Genomic DNA, 15,897 nt, shown 5'->3' on the forward strand with positions numbered 1-15,897 from the left:
TTTTTTGTCTGGATCTACCGAAATCCGGATTTCCTGGGTCCGGATCTTTGAGGGTTTACTGTACTCATAGAGCATCAGCACCATTTGAAACAGCTGTGGGAGAAGTTTTTCTCTACGACAGCATTTACGAGGTAGAGTAAAATTTCCATTGTGTACAGGAATACTTTGCTATTTGCATCCCTGCTTATCTGCAGTTGACATTTTAACACCTCTATTTGATATTCGAAAAGCGTATCCCACTTATTCGCAAAGAAAAATTAAAGTACCTGCAGTAATATTTCAAACCACGCAGCCTAGCGGCAGCTCTCATATTCCACTGTAAGGACTTCTTCACATGAGTGTGTTTTTTCCTCGTGTGAGAACCTGTGCAGTTTGATAATGAATGAAGTTCAATGGGCCCATTCACATGGAGCACCTATCTCTACTGTGGTCACCTACGCCTACCATCTCACGACCGCCAGTTGCCACCAGGACTTACCGACTGACCCCTGACTCTGCCATGCGGTGTTTCGGACAATGGGTGACCCGGTATCCCTAGACTGAAGTGATCACGTTAGACGATGTGCAGAACAAGTGGGATAATTACCTGGACACTATCACCAAAGCCTACCACCACTTCTTTCCAGCCAAGACACTGAGGATCCACTCCGATGATGTCCCCGTGGATTACACCCTGTATCAAAAAACTAATTGAGCAGCGCAACAAGACATACTACACCAACAACCGCCTGTACAAAAGTCTACGTAACCAGGTCATCAGGGAAATCAAGTCAGCCAAGAAGTCTTATTTTCCCAGGAAAGTACACAGCTTCAAGGAGGGCGGCATCGGTCAGTGGTACTCCAAGGTAAAAGATCTCTGTGGTCTTAACCGTCAGTCTCCCACACTTCCTTTCATCTCACATTTACCTAGTGAGGAGGCAGCTGAGATAATTAATAATCACTTTGCTGCCATATGTCATACCCTACCCAGTCTTGACCTCACTCTCCTCCCGGCTTACTTACCTTCCCCCTCCCCCTTCCCAGTGTTCAACCATTTGAAATCGCCAACAAACTCCTGAAATTTAAATCCAAATGCTCCATGACCCCAATTGACCTCCCAATCAAAATTTACAAGGAGTTTGCAGTCGAACTTGCCACCCCCCTAATGAATGGAAAACCACATTCGTCACCCCTATTCCCAAGGTCACCACCCCACAGTCCCCTAACGACCTCAGGCCAGTTGCCATTACCCCCATACCCAGTCTACTCTGTGAAGACTGTTTTTGAGTGGGCATTTGCTAGAATTTATCAGTCAATTGATCCACAGCAATTTGGCAATATGAGGACCTCCTCTACATCACACTGCTTAGTTAGTTTCCTGGATTTCCTGCACAAAAACCTGCAGAAACGTAAGACATCACTGGCCGTTGCCCTTGTTGACTTCAGGAAGGCTTTTGACCTTGTTGATCACTGCACTGTTATCAACAAGGCCATTGCACTAGGGCTGCCCACCAACCTGGTCTCATGGCTCACTGATTTCTTGAGTGAACGGCGGCAAGCAGTCAGGAACCAGGGTTCTGTCTCCACATTCCAACACCTCACCTGCGGTGTTCCCCAGGGGACCAAGATGAGACCACTGTTCTTCCTCATCCTGATCAACGAAGCTCTATCGGACACTCCTCACAGGTGGAAGTACGTGAATGACTGCACTGTGGGGATTACAGTGGACAACACCGCACTGGACTACTCATCGCTACAAGGCACCCTGGACAGGCTACAGGCATGGACTACGGAGAACAAGGTCACCATCAACCACACCAAAACCGTAGTTATGCACATCAATACCGCCACCACTCCATTGCAAGCTCCAGCAGTCACAGTGGGTGCCCATCCTCTCCAGTTAGTGCAGTCTGCCAAACTCCTGGGTGTTACCATAGACAACAAACTGGACTGGAAGGCCCATGTAAACATCACAATCAAGGCAGCCTCGTACCGATCTCTACATGCCACGATAACTTAGGTCACTTGGGACAATACATGCCACGATGACTTAGGTCACTTGGGATACCCACGCCAGAGCTGAGGACCATCTACAACGCCTTTATTCTCCCCAAACTAACGTATGCGTCACCAGCCTGCTCGTCTTCTCTCAACTCCACCCAACAACGTCAGCTAGAGAAGGTACAGAAAGGGGCCTGCAGAATCATGCTCGGCGCAGACTACTCCGGCTACATCAACGCTCTCTCCACCCTGGAAATGCCATCCCTCAGTGACCTCCACCACCAAGCACTTGCAAGGTTTGGCAGTGGACTACTGCACCATCCTCGTCATCGTCACCTCCTGCCACCGGCAGTTCCCCACCCACCTTGCGCAGTCCGCCACTACAACAAAATTCAGCCCATAAGAGCCCGCACCAATAGATATAAGAATAGCACCATCCCATCTATTGTTAAAATAATAAACAACTCCTGATTTATGTACTGTACAGCCCTGTAAATGTATTGAACGCATATCATTATGTCTAATTCAAATGTAAGTTTGTATATTTTCAGCCACCGGCTGCAACTCTATTAATAAACCGTTTATTATTATTATTATTATTATTATTATTATTATTATTATTATTATTATTATTATTATTATTATCACTGTATTATTATTATTATTATTATTATTATTATTATTATTATTATTATTATTACATGTGAGACAACTCACCTCACACCCATGCCTTTACTTCCAAACCACAGTGTGAATAAAACACGCCAAGCATTCTAGAGTTCTTCCTACGGCAATGGTAAATGCGAATTTAATTGTTTACACTCATTTACAAATATAAACACACACACACACACACACTACAACTATTTCTTTGCTGTCACTCGGAATCGAGTATGACGATTATCCAGCTATGATACAATGCTATGAGTTATTAAGTTATTAAGTTTGTCACCTAAGCTGGTGAATTCAGAGGTGACTAAAGAGGCCGATACGGGACCCGCAGGGTCCTCCACATTCGTTGCACATGTGGAGGGCTGCATTTAGTGCGGGAGGGACGGTGGCAGCGTCTTTCTGGCATTGGGGCTTGTCTGCCTCAGTTTGCAGTCAGGCTAACTCGAAAGTATTGATACCTTCTTGTGTGGTGCTCCTCCAAGCATTACGATGTGGAGTAATCGACTCCCAGGTGAGGGGGGTCAATTTGGAACTTTTTCAGGTTTGTCTTAAGACTATCCTTATATCTTTTCAATTGCTCACCTGCGTTATGTTTACTACAGTATTCGTTAGATGTCTGTAAAGTAACTGCTTTGGCAGTCTACTGTCGTCCATGTGAGTAACATGGCCAGTCCAGCCTAGTTGTTCATGGATAATGGTATCCTCGATGCTCCTACAATTGGTGTCAACAAGAATACTGGCATTTGCCCTTGTCTTCCCAGCAAACTCGGAGGATGGAACGTAGACTACATTGGTGAAAGGTTTCAAGTGCCTTTAGGTGCCTCCTGTATGTGACCCATGTCTCGCAGCCAGAAAGCAGGGTGGGGAAGGACCACTGCTTGATAAACGTGCAGCTTTGTAGATAATATCAGTTCCCTACAGCTGAAGACACGGGTACGGAGTCTGCCAAAGGCTTGAGATTCACATCTGATCTGATGCTGAATCTCTTCATCGATGTCTGTGGTGGTGGACAGGTGGGAGCTGAGATGCCGAAAGTGGGTAAGATTAGAGAGGGTAGTACTATTAAGCTGGATGGATGGTGGAGGTGTGTCTGGACCATGGGCAGGTTAAAAAAGAATCTGAGTCTTACGTACATTCACCTCAAGGCTGAAGTGTACATACGCATCTGCGTAGGTGTTCAGGATCTCCTGTAGGTCGTGTTCATGTGAGCAACAAGGGTGAGGTCGTCTGCATACTGAAGTTCAGTAATGAAAGCTGCCGACACCTTCGTTATTGCCTGGAGTCGTCTTATGTTGAAAAGACCCCCTTCACCAGGTACTGGATGTCCACCCCGCTGGCTAAATTGGCACTGACACGAGTTAGGAAGGCAGCCAAGAAAATGGAAAAGAGAGTTGGTGCCAGTACACACCCTTGTTTAACCCCCATTTGGATGGGGAAGAACTCAGACTGGGTGCCGTTGTGCAGGACACTGCCATTCATACCATCGTGGAGTTGCCTCACACGGGCGATGAATTTCGGTGGGCAGCCAAAACTGTTAGGTCAATGAAATTCATGTACAGGTTATGACGCTGTTCATTGCACTTTTCCTGTATCTCGCAGTCAGCAAAGATCATATCAGTGGTGCCACGTGATGGTCTAAAACCACATTGAGATTCTGGGAGGAAGTTTCCCGCCTCAGGAAGAAATCTGTGTAGGCGGACTCGGGCGATAATCTTGCCAGCTATGGAGAGCAGCGAGATCCCACGGTAGGTGACACAGTCTGACCAGTCTCTTATAAATATTGACAATGGTGGCGTCTTTAAGAGCTTGGGGGATTTCCTCCTTTTCCCATATATTCTCCAAGAGAGAGTGGAGGCAGTTGGTAAGCAGAGGTCCTCCTGCTTTATACACCTCGGCTGGGATTCCATCAGGCCCTGAGTCCTTGTTATTCTTCATCTGTTTGGTGGCAGTAGTTACCTCATCCAGGGATGGAGGATAGCTGAGGTGGGTCACCTCTGGATGCTGAGAGACCTGCTGGGTAGTCAGGATATCCACATCGCTGTTTCGGTTGAGCAATGACTGGTAGTGCTCTTTAATTATAAAGTTACCGTCAGATGAGCGGAGGGGGCTGTGCCACGAGGGATTGGCCCGTAAAATGTTTTAATGGAATTGAAAATTTTGTGCATCTTGTGCCGATCTGCAATTTTTTGTATTTCACATGCTTAATGTTTAAGCCAGTCATTCTTTAGATTGCGAAGTTCCCTCTGGGCAGCCGCTTTCTTCTTACGGAAGGTTTCAGCTTTGGTCCGAGACTGAGGTTTTTTTTGCCAGTCAGTAAAAGCAGCATGTTTATCATCAATGAGCACTTTGATTGCCGGGTCATTTACATCAAACCAATCCTAGTGCGTTCTTTTGATCTGGCCGAGGGTCTCTCTGCAGGTTTTTGTCCTAACATGGTTAAAAGTATCCCATTCGGCACTGGGATTCGCGTTGTTTGCTGTTGGGTTGTTTATAAGCCCACGTTCGAGCTGCTCCCTGAAACCATATGCTACCACTGGATCCTCCAGACGTTTAGTATTAAAACTTCTTCTGGAGGCTTGCTGCCTTCGCCGTTTTGGGGCAACGTGAAGTGAGAGCTTGGTTTTGGCAAGTCGATGATCAGTGTCACAGTGGTCTGAACCACGCATGGCCGGGTGATGAGGACATCTCAGCTATCTCTTTCTCTGACAATGATGTAGTCAATGAGATGCCAGTGTTTGGTTCATGGGTGTTGCCACAAACCTTTGAACTTGTTGGCCTGCCAAAACAAGGTATTGGTGATAGTGAGTTTGTGTGCAGCACACTTGCTGAGGAGGAGTAGGCCATTGGATTACACTTCCCTAGTCATTTCTCCCTATGGTTCCCTGCCAAATGTTAGCATCTCTGCCAACTCTGGCATTGAAGTCGCCAAAGAGCACAACCTTGTCTTCTCTGGGGATAGAGGTTAGCACTCTGTTGAGGTCGGTGTAAAAGGCCTCCTTGATGATGTCCTCAGCATCCAGTGTTGGGGCGTAGCACTGATGAAAGAGGCATGACGTGAGTGATTCACTGTGACTCAAAGCGTTATGTGGTGAGAGTTGATCTCAATAAGCATTTCAGTTAGCCTGTGTAGGATATGTTGGCTGAGGGCAAAGCCAACTCCATAAATGCGGTTTCTCTCTGTAGCAGGCTTACCCTTCCAAAAGAAGGTGTAGCCAGACCCCTGTTCTGTGAGTTGGCCCTCATTTGGGAGCCAGGACTCACTAATGGCTATGTCGATGTTATACCTCGCCAGCTCTTTTGCCACAAGGACAGTTCTTCTTTCAAGTCACTCATTTGTACCAGTATCCAATAGGGTCCTGACATTCCATGCAGATACCAAAAGAGGTTGTATGGTTTGTTTTTGTTTGGATCTGTGATTTTGATTGTGTTTTCGACCTCATTAAGATGACCTTTCTGGGTGCGGTTGCCCAGTCAGGTTGGGTTTTTACGCAGGCTATGTTTAGGGCACCTTTTCTAGCCCCCTCCCCGTGTGGGGTGAGCACAGTGGCTCCTCAAAAGGGCTGCTCAGTTGCACAGACAGGATCGAATTGCACTGCTGCCTAGATCGCAGTGCATAAACTACCATCTTATCTGTGCCGCCCATGTGCAGAGTTGTGACTGGAGACTCCCGGCAGTCATCTCTGCCTATCCCCATCGCCACTCGTCCGTCACCATAGGACTTTTGGGGGTATATGGGTTTTGATGATGATGAGAGGTATAATGAGCTGGATGATGGCTGTGCATGAGTTGATTTATGTGGTGAGGCAGGAGCCTTACACTCACTCACTCACAGAGTTCTTTCACATTGTTTTTATGGTAGCTATTGTAGTTATTGCATTATATGGAGCGGGCCCTGGTTTGATCCCCGGGCAGAGTGAAATTATGGGCAAGTTTAATTTACGACATTTGCCTCTGTCTACCCAGCAGTAATTGGGAACCTGGATGTTAATCGATTTGTGGATCGTGTTCTCAGGTAATGGTTAGCCAGTGTAGTTGACGAGCTGTTTGTTCTTCTCGTGCTGTTCCTTGACTCTGGGTTATGCAACTCAATAACTTAGGGTGTGGTTGTTGTGTTGGCGATAGCCTCTATACCTTAAACAAATTCATGCCAAGGTGGCCCTAGGGCTGGCAATCTCGAACACGAGATGAATGTGTGTGTGTGTGTGTGGACTTGGTATGTTGCCAAGTTAGATTTTCCCTGTAGCTACATCCCCCTAGTTCTCCTTCCAGGTCACACTGTTATTGATATTGAAGCAGTTTATTTCGCCAGAAATACACAGATAAAGAGTCGATAAAAATAACAATATTAACATGGCTATCATTTTGCCAAATTCTAATATAGATAAGCTAGGCCTCACCATTTGCTCTAATATGTCATAGAAGCCACACATCCTCAACATTGCTAAAGCTGCCTTCTGAAAGCTGGGAATGCTGTAGAGATGCCGTAGCTACTTCACTCCTGAGAAGGTGCTTCAAGAAAAAGGGATTCATTCATCCTAACTTGGAGTACTGCTCTCATATCTGGGTTGGCTCTTCTTCTGTCCAACTGTGAGATAGGGTGGAATCAAGGGCATTTCGTCTTATTAACTCTCTTCCTTTAGTTGAAAATCTTTCTTCCCTTTCTCTTTGCCGCAATGTTGCTTCACTCTCTCTCTCTTTTACAGGTACTCTAATGGGCAATGTTTGGTGTATTTGGCATCCTGTGTACCGCCGGCAAGGCCGTGGGCTCGTAACACTCATCTTGCCCACGGTGCCCGTTTCTCTGTGGATGTCAGTCACACTAGAATAACCCGTTATAGTACATCCTTCTTTCCTCACACAGCCAATCTGTGGAATGATCTGCCTTCTTCTTTCTTTCCATACTCATACAATGTCTCACTTTAAAAAGCTGGTTTTCCGGCATCTTCATGGTGTACATTAATATGGTCTTTTTCTTTTATATTTTTAATTTCTTTTTATTTTTATTTTTCGCCCCCAAGGCCCGGTTGTGGGTCGATGATCTGTGCTTCGGTGGGCTATTCCTGCAAAAAAAAAAAAAAAACATATTTCATCCAGTATTCCCATAAAGCTCGCTGGGGTTAGGTAAAATGGACCCCATGAGAGAGCAAAATCCACAAGTTTTTCATGCCAGTTCCAGTAGTGTGCAAAATACATATATAAATAGCTATATGCACATGTATAACAACATTATGTATGTACAGTATAAGACAATACTAATATAAAATAACATAAATAAACATAAACATGAAATAAGACTGTATGGATATTAGGTCCACACTGTGATAGTTAGTTGTGATAGTGACAATGCAAAGACAATACCTCTGAAACATCAGCTGATCTGGTGTACAGGATGTAAATAATCCCTGTACAGGACAGTTCCTAGTGAACATGCTTGGTACCGACAAGTATTTGTAATGTGTATACCGTAGGTACCTATATGTATAATTATATCTTTTTGTATTAAATTATGTTAATTTTATTGATAATACCAACAAATGTATGATAATAGGTCCATACAGTGATAGTGAGCTGTGGTAGTGAGAAACATGATAGCATATAGCCAGCGAGTTAGCTTTGCCAGTACAGTAGGCTATTAGATCTGCAAAAATTCTTTTTCCAATATATACCTTGCTAATTATAGGGTGCATCTTATGACCTGGGAAATATGGTGCTCTGTTTTGTTGACTCCTCTTGATCCCTGACACACAGCTTCAGATTTATTTTATTTATTGTCCATGGCAATCCATGAGTTTTCGAGGAACGCAAGCTTTAAGGGAATACTGCACTACCTACTGCACCACTTTATTTATGGTTTTATTACCCATAATGTTGGGAGGGTCAATTCTCATACTGTACTGTATTGTATTGTACTGTACTGAAGAGTGGAGAGGGCATGAACCCCTAGACCCCACTATTGCTGACCCCAGATTATTGATTATGGTTCATCAATATTAATTTACATATTATTTCAGGTATTTGCTAAAGGATTGCTTGGCGCTTGACATCAATAATATTACTGGAGAAGTGACTCTGGCACGTTCCCTGGATTTTGAGACTAAGCCCGCTGTCACTTGTACTGTGGAGGCTCGGGATGAACATGGAAGCAATACTGGGAACGTGGGCCGCAGTGAATTCACAATAATTGTAGGAGATGTTGTTGATGAACCTCCAATATTTTTAGGCACAGTAAGTATTATGAAGAGAAAATTGAGTATAAATTTTAAGCTTAGAAAGAGATAACATGTTATTCCTCTGAATAAAAAGGGAATGATACTATTAATGGATCATCTACCAAATTTTAGGCACTGGTTATATATTTGCAAGCTTGGAAATGATAAGTGGCTCTCATTGTTCTCTATGTCTGCCAGAAAGAGTTCAAGATTATTAAAAGGAAACATCTTACTTTAGTCAATGCAACATGCCCTTCAAATTCGCAGGGATTAGGGGATTAGATTTTCAAAGTGGCCGCGAATAGCCAAATCCATGAATAACATGGGGACATTTTTACTTGTGTACAAAGAAATGTATACAGGTATTCCCTTTACGTGTTTGCCCTTAGGACAATTATTTCTTTTACCTGTATTGTATATATATACTGTACATATGTGTAGACACACGTACACAAAACACATACAGTATTACCCCGCTTTACGCGGTTTCACTTAACGGGATTTCGCATATACGCGGTGCCTCGCCAGAACCGAACTTTCACTTAACGCGGTTCATCTACTCATATACGCGGTGAAGTATAATATTTTTTATTTTTTTATTTAGCTCATAAAATTCATACAAATTACCCAGCCAGAATATAATTTACATTGCTGGAATTCTTACAATATGATGATCATTTTGAATGTAAACATCATAGATTTTGCATTAGACATACAAATTTTAGATATAATGTTTACTCTGAGTAAATATGTTATCTTTTGTGCAAAATATATGACATTTATATTCAAAATATTCCTGGTCTTTCAAGGAATCCAGCAATGTCAATTATATTATCCTAACTTTAGTTTGAGGTATTATTTATTACTAAAAAGGTAAATATTCTGGTTTTCCCACACATCTGGTAGGGAGGGTTGGTGGGGGTGGGGGGGAGGGAGGGACCGACCGACCATCTGGCACGGTGTGAAGAATATTTTTTTTTTTTTATTAACTGACGATATTTGTTTTAGCTCATAAAATTCATACAAATTACCCTGCCAGAATATAATTTACATTGCTGGAATTCTTACAATATGATGATCATTTTGAATATAATCATCATAGATTTTGCATTAGACATACAAATTTTAGATATAATGTTTACTCTGAGTAAATATGTTATCTTTTGTGCAAAATATATGACATTTATATTCAAAATATTCCTGGTCTTACAAGGAGTCCAGCAATGTCAATAATATTATCCTAACTTTAATCTGAAGTATTATTTAATACTAAATGTTAAAATCTAGTTTTTCACCCAACATTTCTCTTGGAGGGAGGGTTGGGACGGACCGACCATCTGGCGCGGTTGGAAGAGGGGGGGAGGCAGGGTGGGGTACTTTGATTGACAGATAGTGTCGTGAAGAATATTTTTTTTTTTTAATAACTGAAGATATTTGTTTTAGCTCATAAAATTCATACAAATTACCCGGCCAGAATATAATTTACAATGCTGGAATTCTTACAATTTGATGATCATTTTGAATATAAACATCATAGATTTTGCATTAGACATACAAATTTTAGATATAATGTTTACTCTGAGTAAATATGTTATCTTTTGTGCAAAATATATGACATTTATATTAAAAATATTCCTGGTCTTACAAGGAATCCAGCAATGTCAATTATATTATCCTAACTTTAGTTTGAGGTATTATTTATTAAAATCTAGTGGTTTTCCCCCCAAAATTTCTCAGAGAGGGAAGAGCCAGCAGTGTAGTGTGAGAAGAGGGGGAGGGAGTTGAGTCCATTATTTGAATGGACATTAACTTGGCGACTGTATTTCTCTATTTCTCTTATGTATTAATTGTGCGCATGTACCATCATAAAATTAAGATGTTATTTTTACTAGAAAATAGGTATTGTGTCGGAAAAAGTAGAGTTTGGGGGTCGGGCCAGTCTCTATTGGAATTAATCCCATATGTTCTGTTGTTCCATTTACGCGGATTTCACTTAACGCGGTACCCTGTGGGTTCAATTGACCGCGTAAATCGGGGTACTACTGTACTGTACTGTACAAATAAATAATAATGGAAAATCCTCTCACAAATAATCAGAAACAAATGTATTATTAAAAATGTTGAGTCTACCCTCAAATCCACTCCATGCTTTGTTATTAATAAAGCACAGAGCAGGACTTGAGGGCAGATTCAAAATTTTTAATACTGCATTTGTTTCTGATTATTTGTGAAAGTATTTTCCCATTATTATTTATGTGTATGTGTTTTGTGTGTGTGTGTGTGTGTGTGTGTGTGTGTGTGTGTGTGTGTGTGTGTGTGTGTGTGTCTACACACACACACACACATATATACAATACAGGTAAAGGAAATTACTGTCTGTAGAACGAATAGCTCCCTGTCCCAGCCGCAAAAGTGCTGGCAATGTTAAAGCTACCCGGAGACATTTTTGGGTGCATCCAGGGTGTCATTCGCAAATAATAGAGGACTGCGAAATAAAAATCAGCGAATTATCTGGGCGTACTATATTCATTACTGTCAAATTGTAAGTAAAAACAGACAGACTGTTTTTCCAGGACAGGCAGTCCTCACTATATCCATTCACACTACTTATAATTTTTCATATATACATTATTCATGAATTAGTGAATCCTTCTTCTAGTGTGCAATGTATTTTAGGTGAAATATATTTTTCTTGTTATGCAAATTTTAAAACTTTTGCCCAAGCTACTTTGGAATGCACCACTTTGCTAAAAATTGTTCCACTCCACCAAATAGGTACAACACTATTCTTGTATTGACCCAGGGAGTCAGGTCAGGAACTTGGCCATCATATTTACTGACTTCTGTTGTTGGTAATTTTCTTAAAACCTTCTCTATACCAAAATATGTGAGTGGAAAGCAACCTTCAACTGTGCCAGCAAGAAGTTCTGCTAAAATGGTTCATTACTTTTACATTAGATATGAAATGAGATGTGGTTAAAGGCCAAAATATAAGGAACATTCAGTGAACATTTATCAAAAACATGGACTGGCCCACTCATTCCTAGTCCCATCCCGCCAAAATTCAGTCTCATGCTTTCTACCTTGGTGACAACATCTGGCTCTGTTCCGTAGATAATTTTTTTAGCCCAACATTAAAGAAAGCCATCACCATGCCTGAGAACATCCTGAAAACTGTCCTGCTGGTACTGTACCCAAGAAATCCTGTCTTTCTATCAGTTTAGTCGTGAAATTAGAAAGTGTGGAGTATGGAGAGAGACAGAGGCAGAGGAAAGACAGGGTGGGGATGAGAGTGATCCTGACAGTGACATTGCAGAGGAAAGTACAGTTATCCTCCGGGTTATCAAAAGGGTCAGTTCCTGAAAAATTTTCCATAATGCAAAATTCCGTAACGCAAGAGCATTTTTGTCTTCGACTCCCATTATATAAGTTAAGATGCGTTCCTACAGAAATTTTTTGCAGCCAAAAAATAGACAGTTTTAAGCACATGCAATAATTCGTTCATGATGTAACGTGGTAATAAATGCACAAAGCACTCGAATTTAACTTACCAGAAACAATGTTGAGTGCTGAGTGAGATTAGGTGATGCAATTGGAGTTTCTGGGAGAAAGACGGAGGGTCACTGCTGACTCCTGCCTCTCCCTGTAAATCATCATCATCTTCTTCAGTTGCTGCTGGCTGTGGTCTTGGGGCAAATTCTTTTTTAAAAGTAGTAGTTTATTGTTGATGGCACAATTTTTTTAATATAGAGCTCCTTGTAGCCACTCATTGGGTATTCCATGCCTCTTGCAAATTTGAGGCTATGTTCACCATATCATAGGTAATTTAGGTTTGGCATAGCCCTTGAAAGCCCTTGGATTTTCAGAGTGGTACATAAGCAAGGGCTTTAGCTTCTTATCTCCAGCAGCATTACCTATCAACAGAAGTGTTAGACGATCCTTTGAAGCCTGGAGCTGAGTTTCCTTCACTTGAAATAAATGTCCTGGCAGACATGCACTTTCAAAACAGGCCGATTCATCAACTTTGTACACTTGTTCTGGTCTGTAGCCATCTGCTTCAATAGATGCCTTCAGTTCTGCTGGATATTTCTTTGCAGCCTCAGTATCAGCACTGGCTGCTTCACCAACCTTCTTAATACAGGTTGTACCTCTCTAGTCCGGCATTCTGTGGTCCGGAAACTCCAGTGGTCCGGAACGATTTTGGTTTGTCCAATAGGTAGATAGGCAGCATTTTCTTTTTCTTTTTTTTCTTTTTTTTTTACTTATCTGAATTATTATTATTATTACAGGAGTATTAATTTTTTGCCCCTCAGGCCCCAATGTGGGTCAGTGACCTATGCCCGGGTGGGCTAATCCCCTTAAAAAAAAAAAAAGCCGCGGGAAATTAAGGTTTGTTTACATCCGGCAGTTCGGCTGCTCTCTCTCTCTCTCTCTCTCTCTGCTTGTCTATACAGAGTACAACATTTAACCCTTCAATATATATGAGCAGTAAATAAGTGTTGCTTTCATATTCTTATGTAGAGTAATGACGATATATTTTCACATGTGCGCACTTACATACGAGCAGTCTCACTTTTTTTTTTACCATTAATGGTTAGCTACTTATATTGTTCCATTTATTAACATTAAATAACATTACAGGTACTTCAAGCAACCATATTCATTTTTTACATTAATTTTACTACAGCTAAACTCAGGGTCTTATTTTCTTCAGTTTTATATGTAGAACCAATCAGTCACTGGTTTCGTAAGCTTTAACATAAACAATGCCGGCAGCCGTCTCGTCTCCTCTAATATTCCACGTATTATTAATAAATTGTATTGTTAATTTTGCACACACGTACATTAATTCAATAAAAACAAATTCAGAAACATTAATTAAAATATATATGAACAGTAAATAAGTGTTGCTTTCATATTCTTATGTAAAGTAATGACGATATGTTTTCACGTGTGCGCATGCGCATTTACATATGCGATCTCTCTTTTTTCTTTACCATTATCGTTAGCTACTTCTATTGTTCCATTTATTAACATTAAATAACATTACTTAAGACAACCATATTAATTTTACTACAGCTACAACCAAGGTCTTATTTTCTTCAGTTTTATATGTAGAACCAGTCAGTCACTGGTTTTGTAATCAACGAAAACAATGCTTTGTCATTTCCTCGTGTGTTTTAATATTCTACGTATTATTAATGAATTGTATTGCTCATTTTGCACACATAAACATTAATTCAATAAAAAAGACATTCAGTAATAAACAATAATGAATCCTTTGTACATAAGAGAAATGACGCTGTTTACACTATTATGCACGTCGTCTGCACATTGGCGGGCCGTTCAAACCCGTCGAAATTCAAGTTTCCGCCGTCAATATTTTTATTTATTTATTTTTTTGTGTGTTCCAATAAAATACGTTAAGAATTAAAAACTCGCGAAATTTAAGAAGCTACTATACGACATTTAACCCTTCAATATGTCTTCAAAGAGACCATGACGCAGAGAAAGTGGTGCTAGTGCTTCCAGGCATAAGCACAAATCACTATCTATCCAGGAAAAGGGTGAATTTCCATGGTCCTGCAATTTCCATGGTCCGGCACCGGTCAGGTCCCGAGGTTGCCGGACTAGAGAGGTACAACCTGTATTATGTAAGCTTAGGCATTTCTTAAACCTTTCAAACCAGCCTTTACTGGCATGAGAGGGTTTTGCATCAGAACTTGCACCTTGTTTCTTCACTAAATCATCATACAAACTTTTTGCTTTTTCCTGAATGATCATAGTGTTTAGGCACATTTCATTTGGTTTGGTCCTCAATCCACACACTCAGGAGGCATTCCATATTTAGGATCACATCTCTTCAGTGCAAATACAGTGTATGGGCAGTTAAAGGAGTAGCAGGTTTTGCACTAACCTTAATTCTGTCTCTTTTTATCATGGATTGTTCCCTCAGTTGAGGTAGCAAGGTCCAGTGTTTTGGTGATGTAGCTGAGTTCTTCTCCCTCATCAGACCTCCTTAACACGCCCAGTTTTATGTCAAATAGAACTCCTTTTCGTGATCTTTTACCACTACTACTTGCACTTGCACTTGAATGAGAATACATAGTAATACAGTCCTGAGCACAGAGGCAAAACTGAACATAAGCTGGGGGCTGATTTCAAACAGGATATACCTGAAATGAATACTGACATGCTGTTTCTGACAATGTTGGTATGGTAGCGTAGTCCAATTTTGCATGTATCATGTGTTTGGTAATCGTTCTTAGGTACAGGGGATCCTTGCTACATTTATTGACTGAGTACTGGCCAGGACATTCATTGACTGATTTCTAAATGAACTTGCTATTGACCTGGAACAGGGGCGGATCCAGGATTATCAGGGGGGTCCCCTAGAATTTTTTTGGAAATCTGACCAATATCATGGGAATTTTGAGGCCATTTTGAAGCCATATGCACTTTATATTAGGAGATATTCTAAGGTCATTAGTATTTATTTTTTTTCTATATAAAATGCCTGAGTACAATATTGCATTAAAGGAAAAGTGTTGGAATTTTCTGATGAAAAGGGGACATTCGGAACCCCAGGAACCCCCCCCCCCCCTGGATCTGCCCCTGTGGAATGTGTAGTACTTGAGTCATTTAGGTAAGTTCCTGCTTGAATTTTATAATTCTCAGGTTAGTGTTATTCTATATGAGCACTTGGGGACTTTTGTTACCTTCTACCTCCCTTTTTTTTACTAGCTTGGGTATACAGAGTTGTTATTGAGTGGAACTTGTATTAGAAGTAAAGAATGGACCTGAAATCCTGTTTTCTGAATGATATCAGTAATAGAGGATTGAGGGTATATACATGCTTACTGTATGTGGTGACAAGGACCCTCAGGCCTTTTCCCTTTACACGATACCTTAATTGCTATCTAGAATCTTCTATATTGGAAATGGATGTAATGGTAAAGGATATTTTTATATTAAATAGTAATTCACCTGTTAGGTTCCAGACAAAGGCCTGGGTCACTTGAGAACCTTATTTCTA

At 41.2% G+C, this 15,897-nt stretch overlaps 1 protein-coding gene across 2 annotated transcripts in view; it reads left to right on the plus strand.

Annotated features, from left to right (window-relative positions):
• The window catches only part of LOC121871536 (cadherin-23-like), a gene marked incomplete at its 3' end in the record, with an annotated part of 255,663 nt that overhangs the window by 26,293 nt on the left and 213,473 nt on the right, over positions 1–15,897 (plus strand). Inside the window, 1 exon segment of one of the 2 annotated variants that reach the window (XM_042373970.1) lies at positions 8,664–8,877. Coding sequence (XP_042229904.1) covers positions 8,664–8,877 — 214 coding nt within the window. 2 annotated transcript variants of the gene reach the window in all.

Source organism: Homarus americanus, unplaced genomic scaffold, assembly GCF_018991925.1.
Source record: "Homarus americanus isolate GMGI-L3 unplaced genomic scaffold, GMGI_Hamer_2.0 scaffold45698, whole genome shotgun sequence".
Taxonomy (NCBI): Eukaryota; Metazoa; Arthropoda; class Malacostraca; order Decapoda; family Nephropidae; genus Homarus; species Homarus americanus.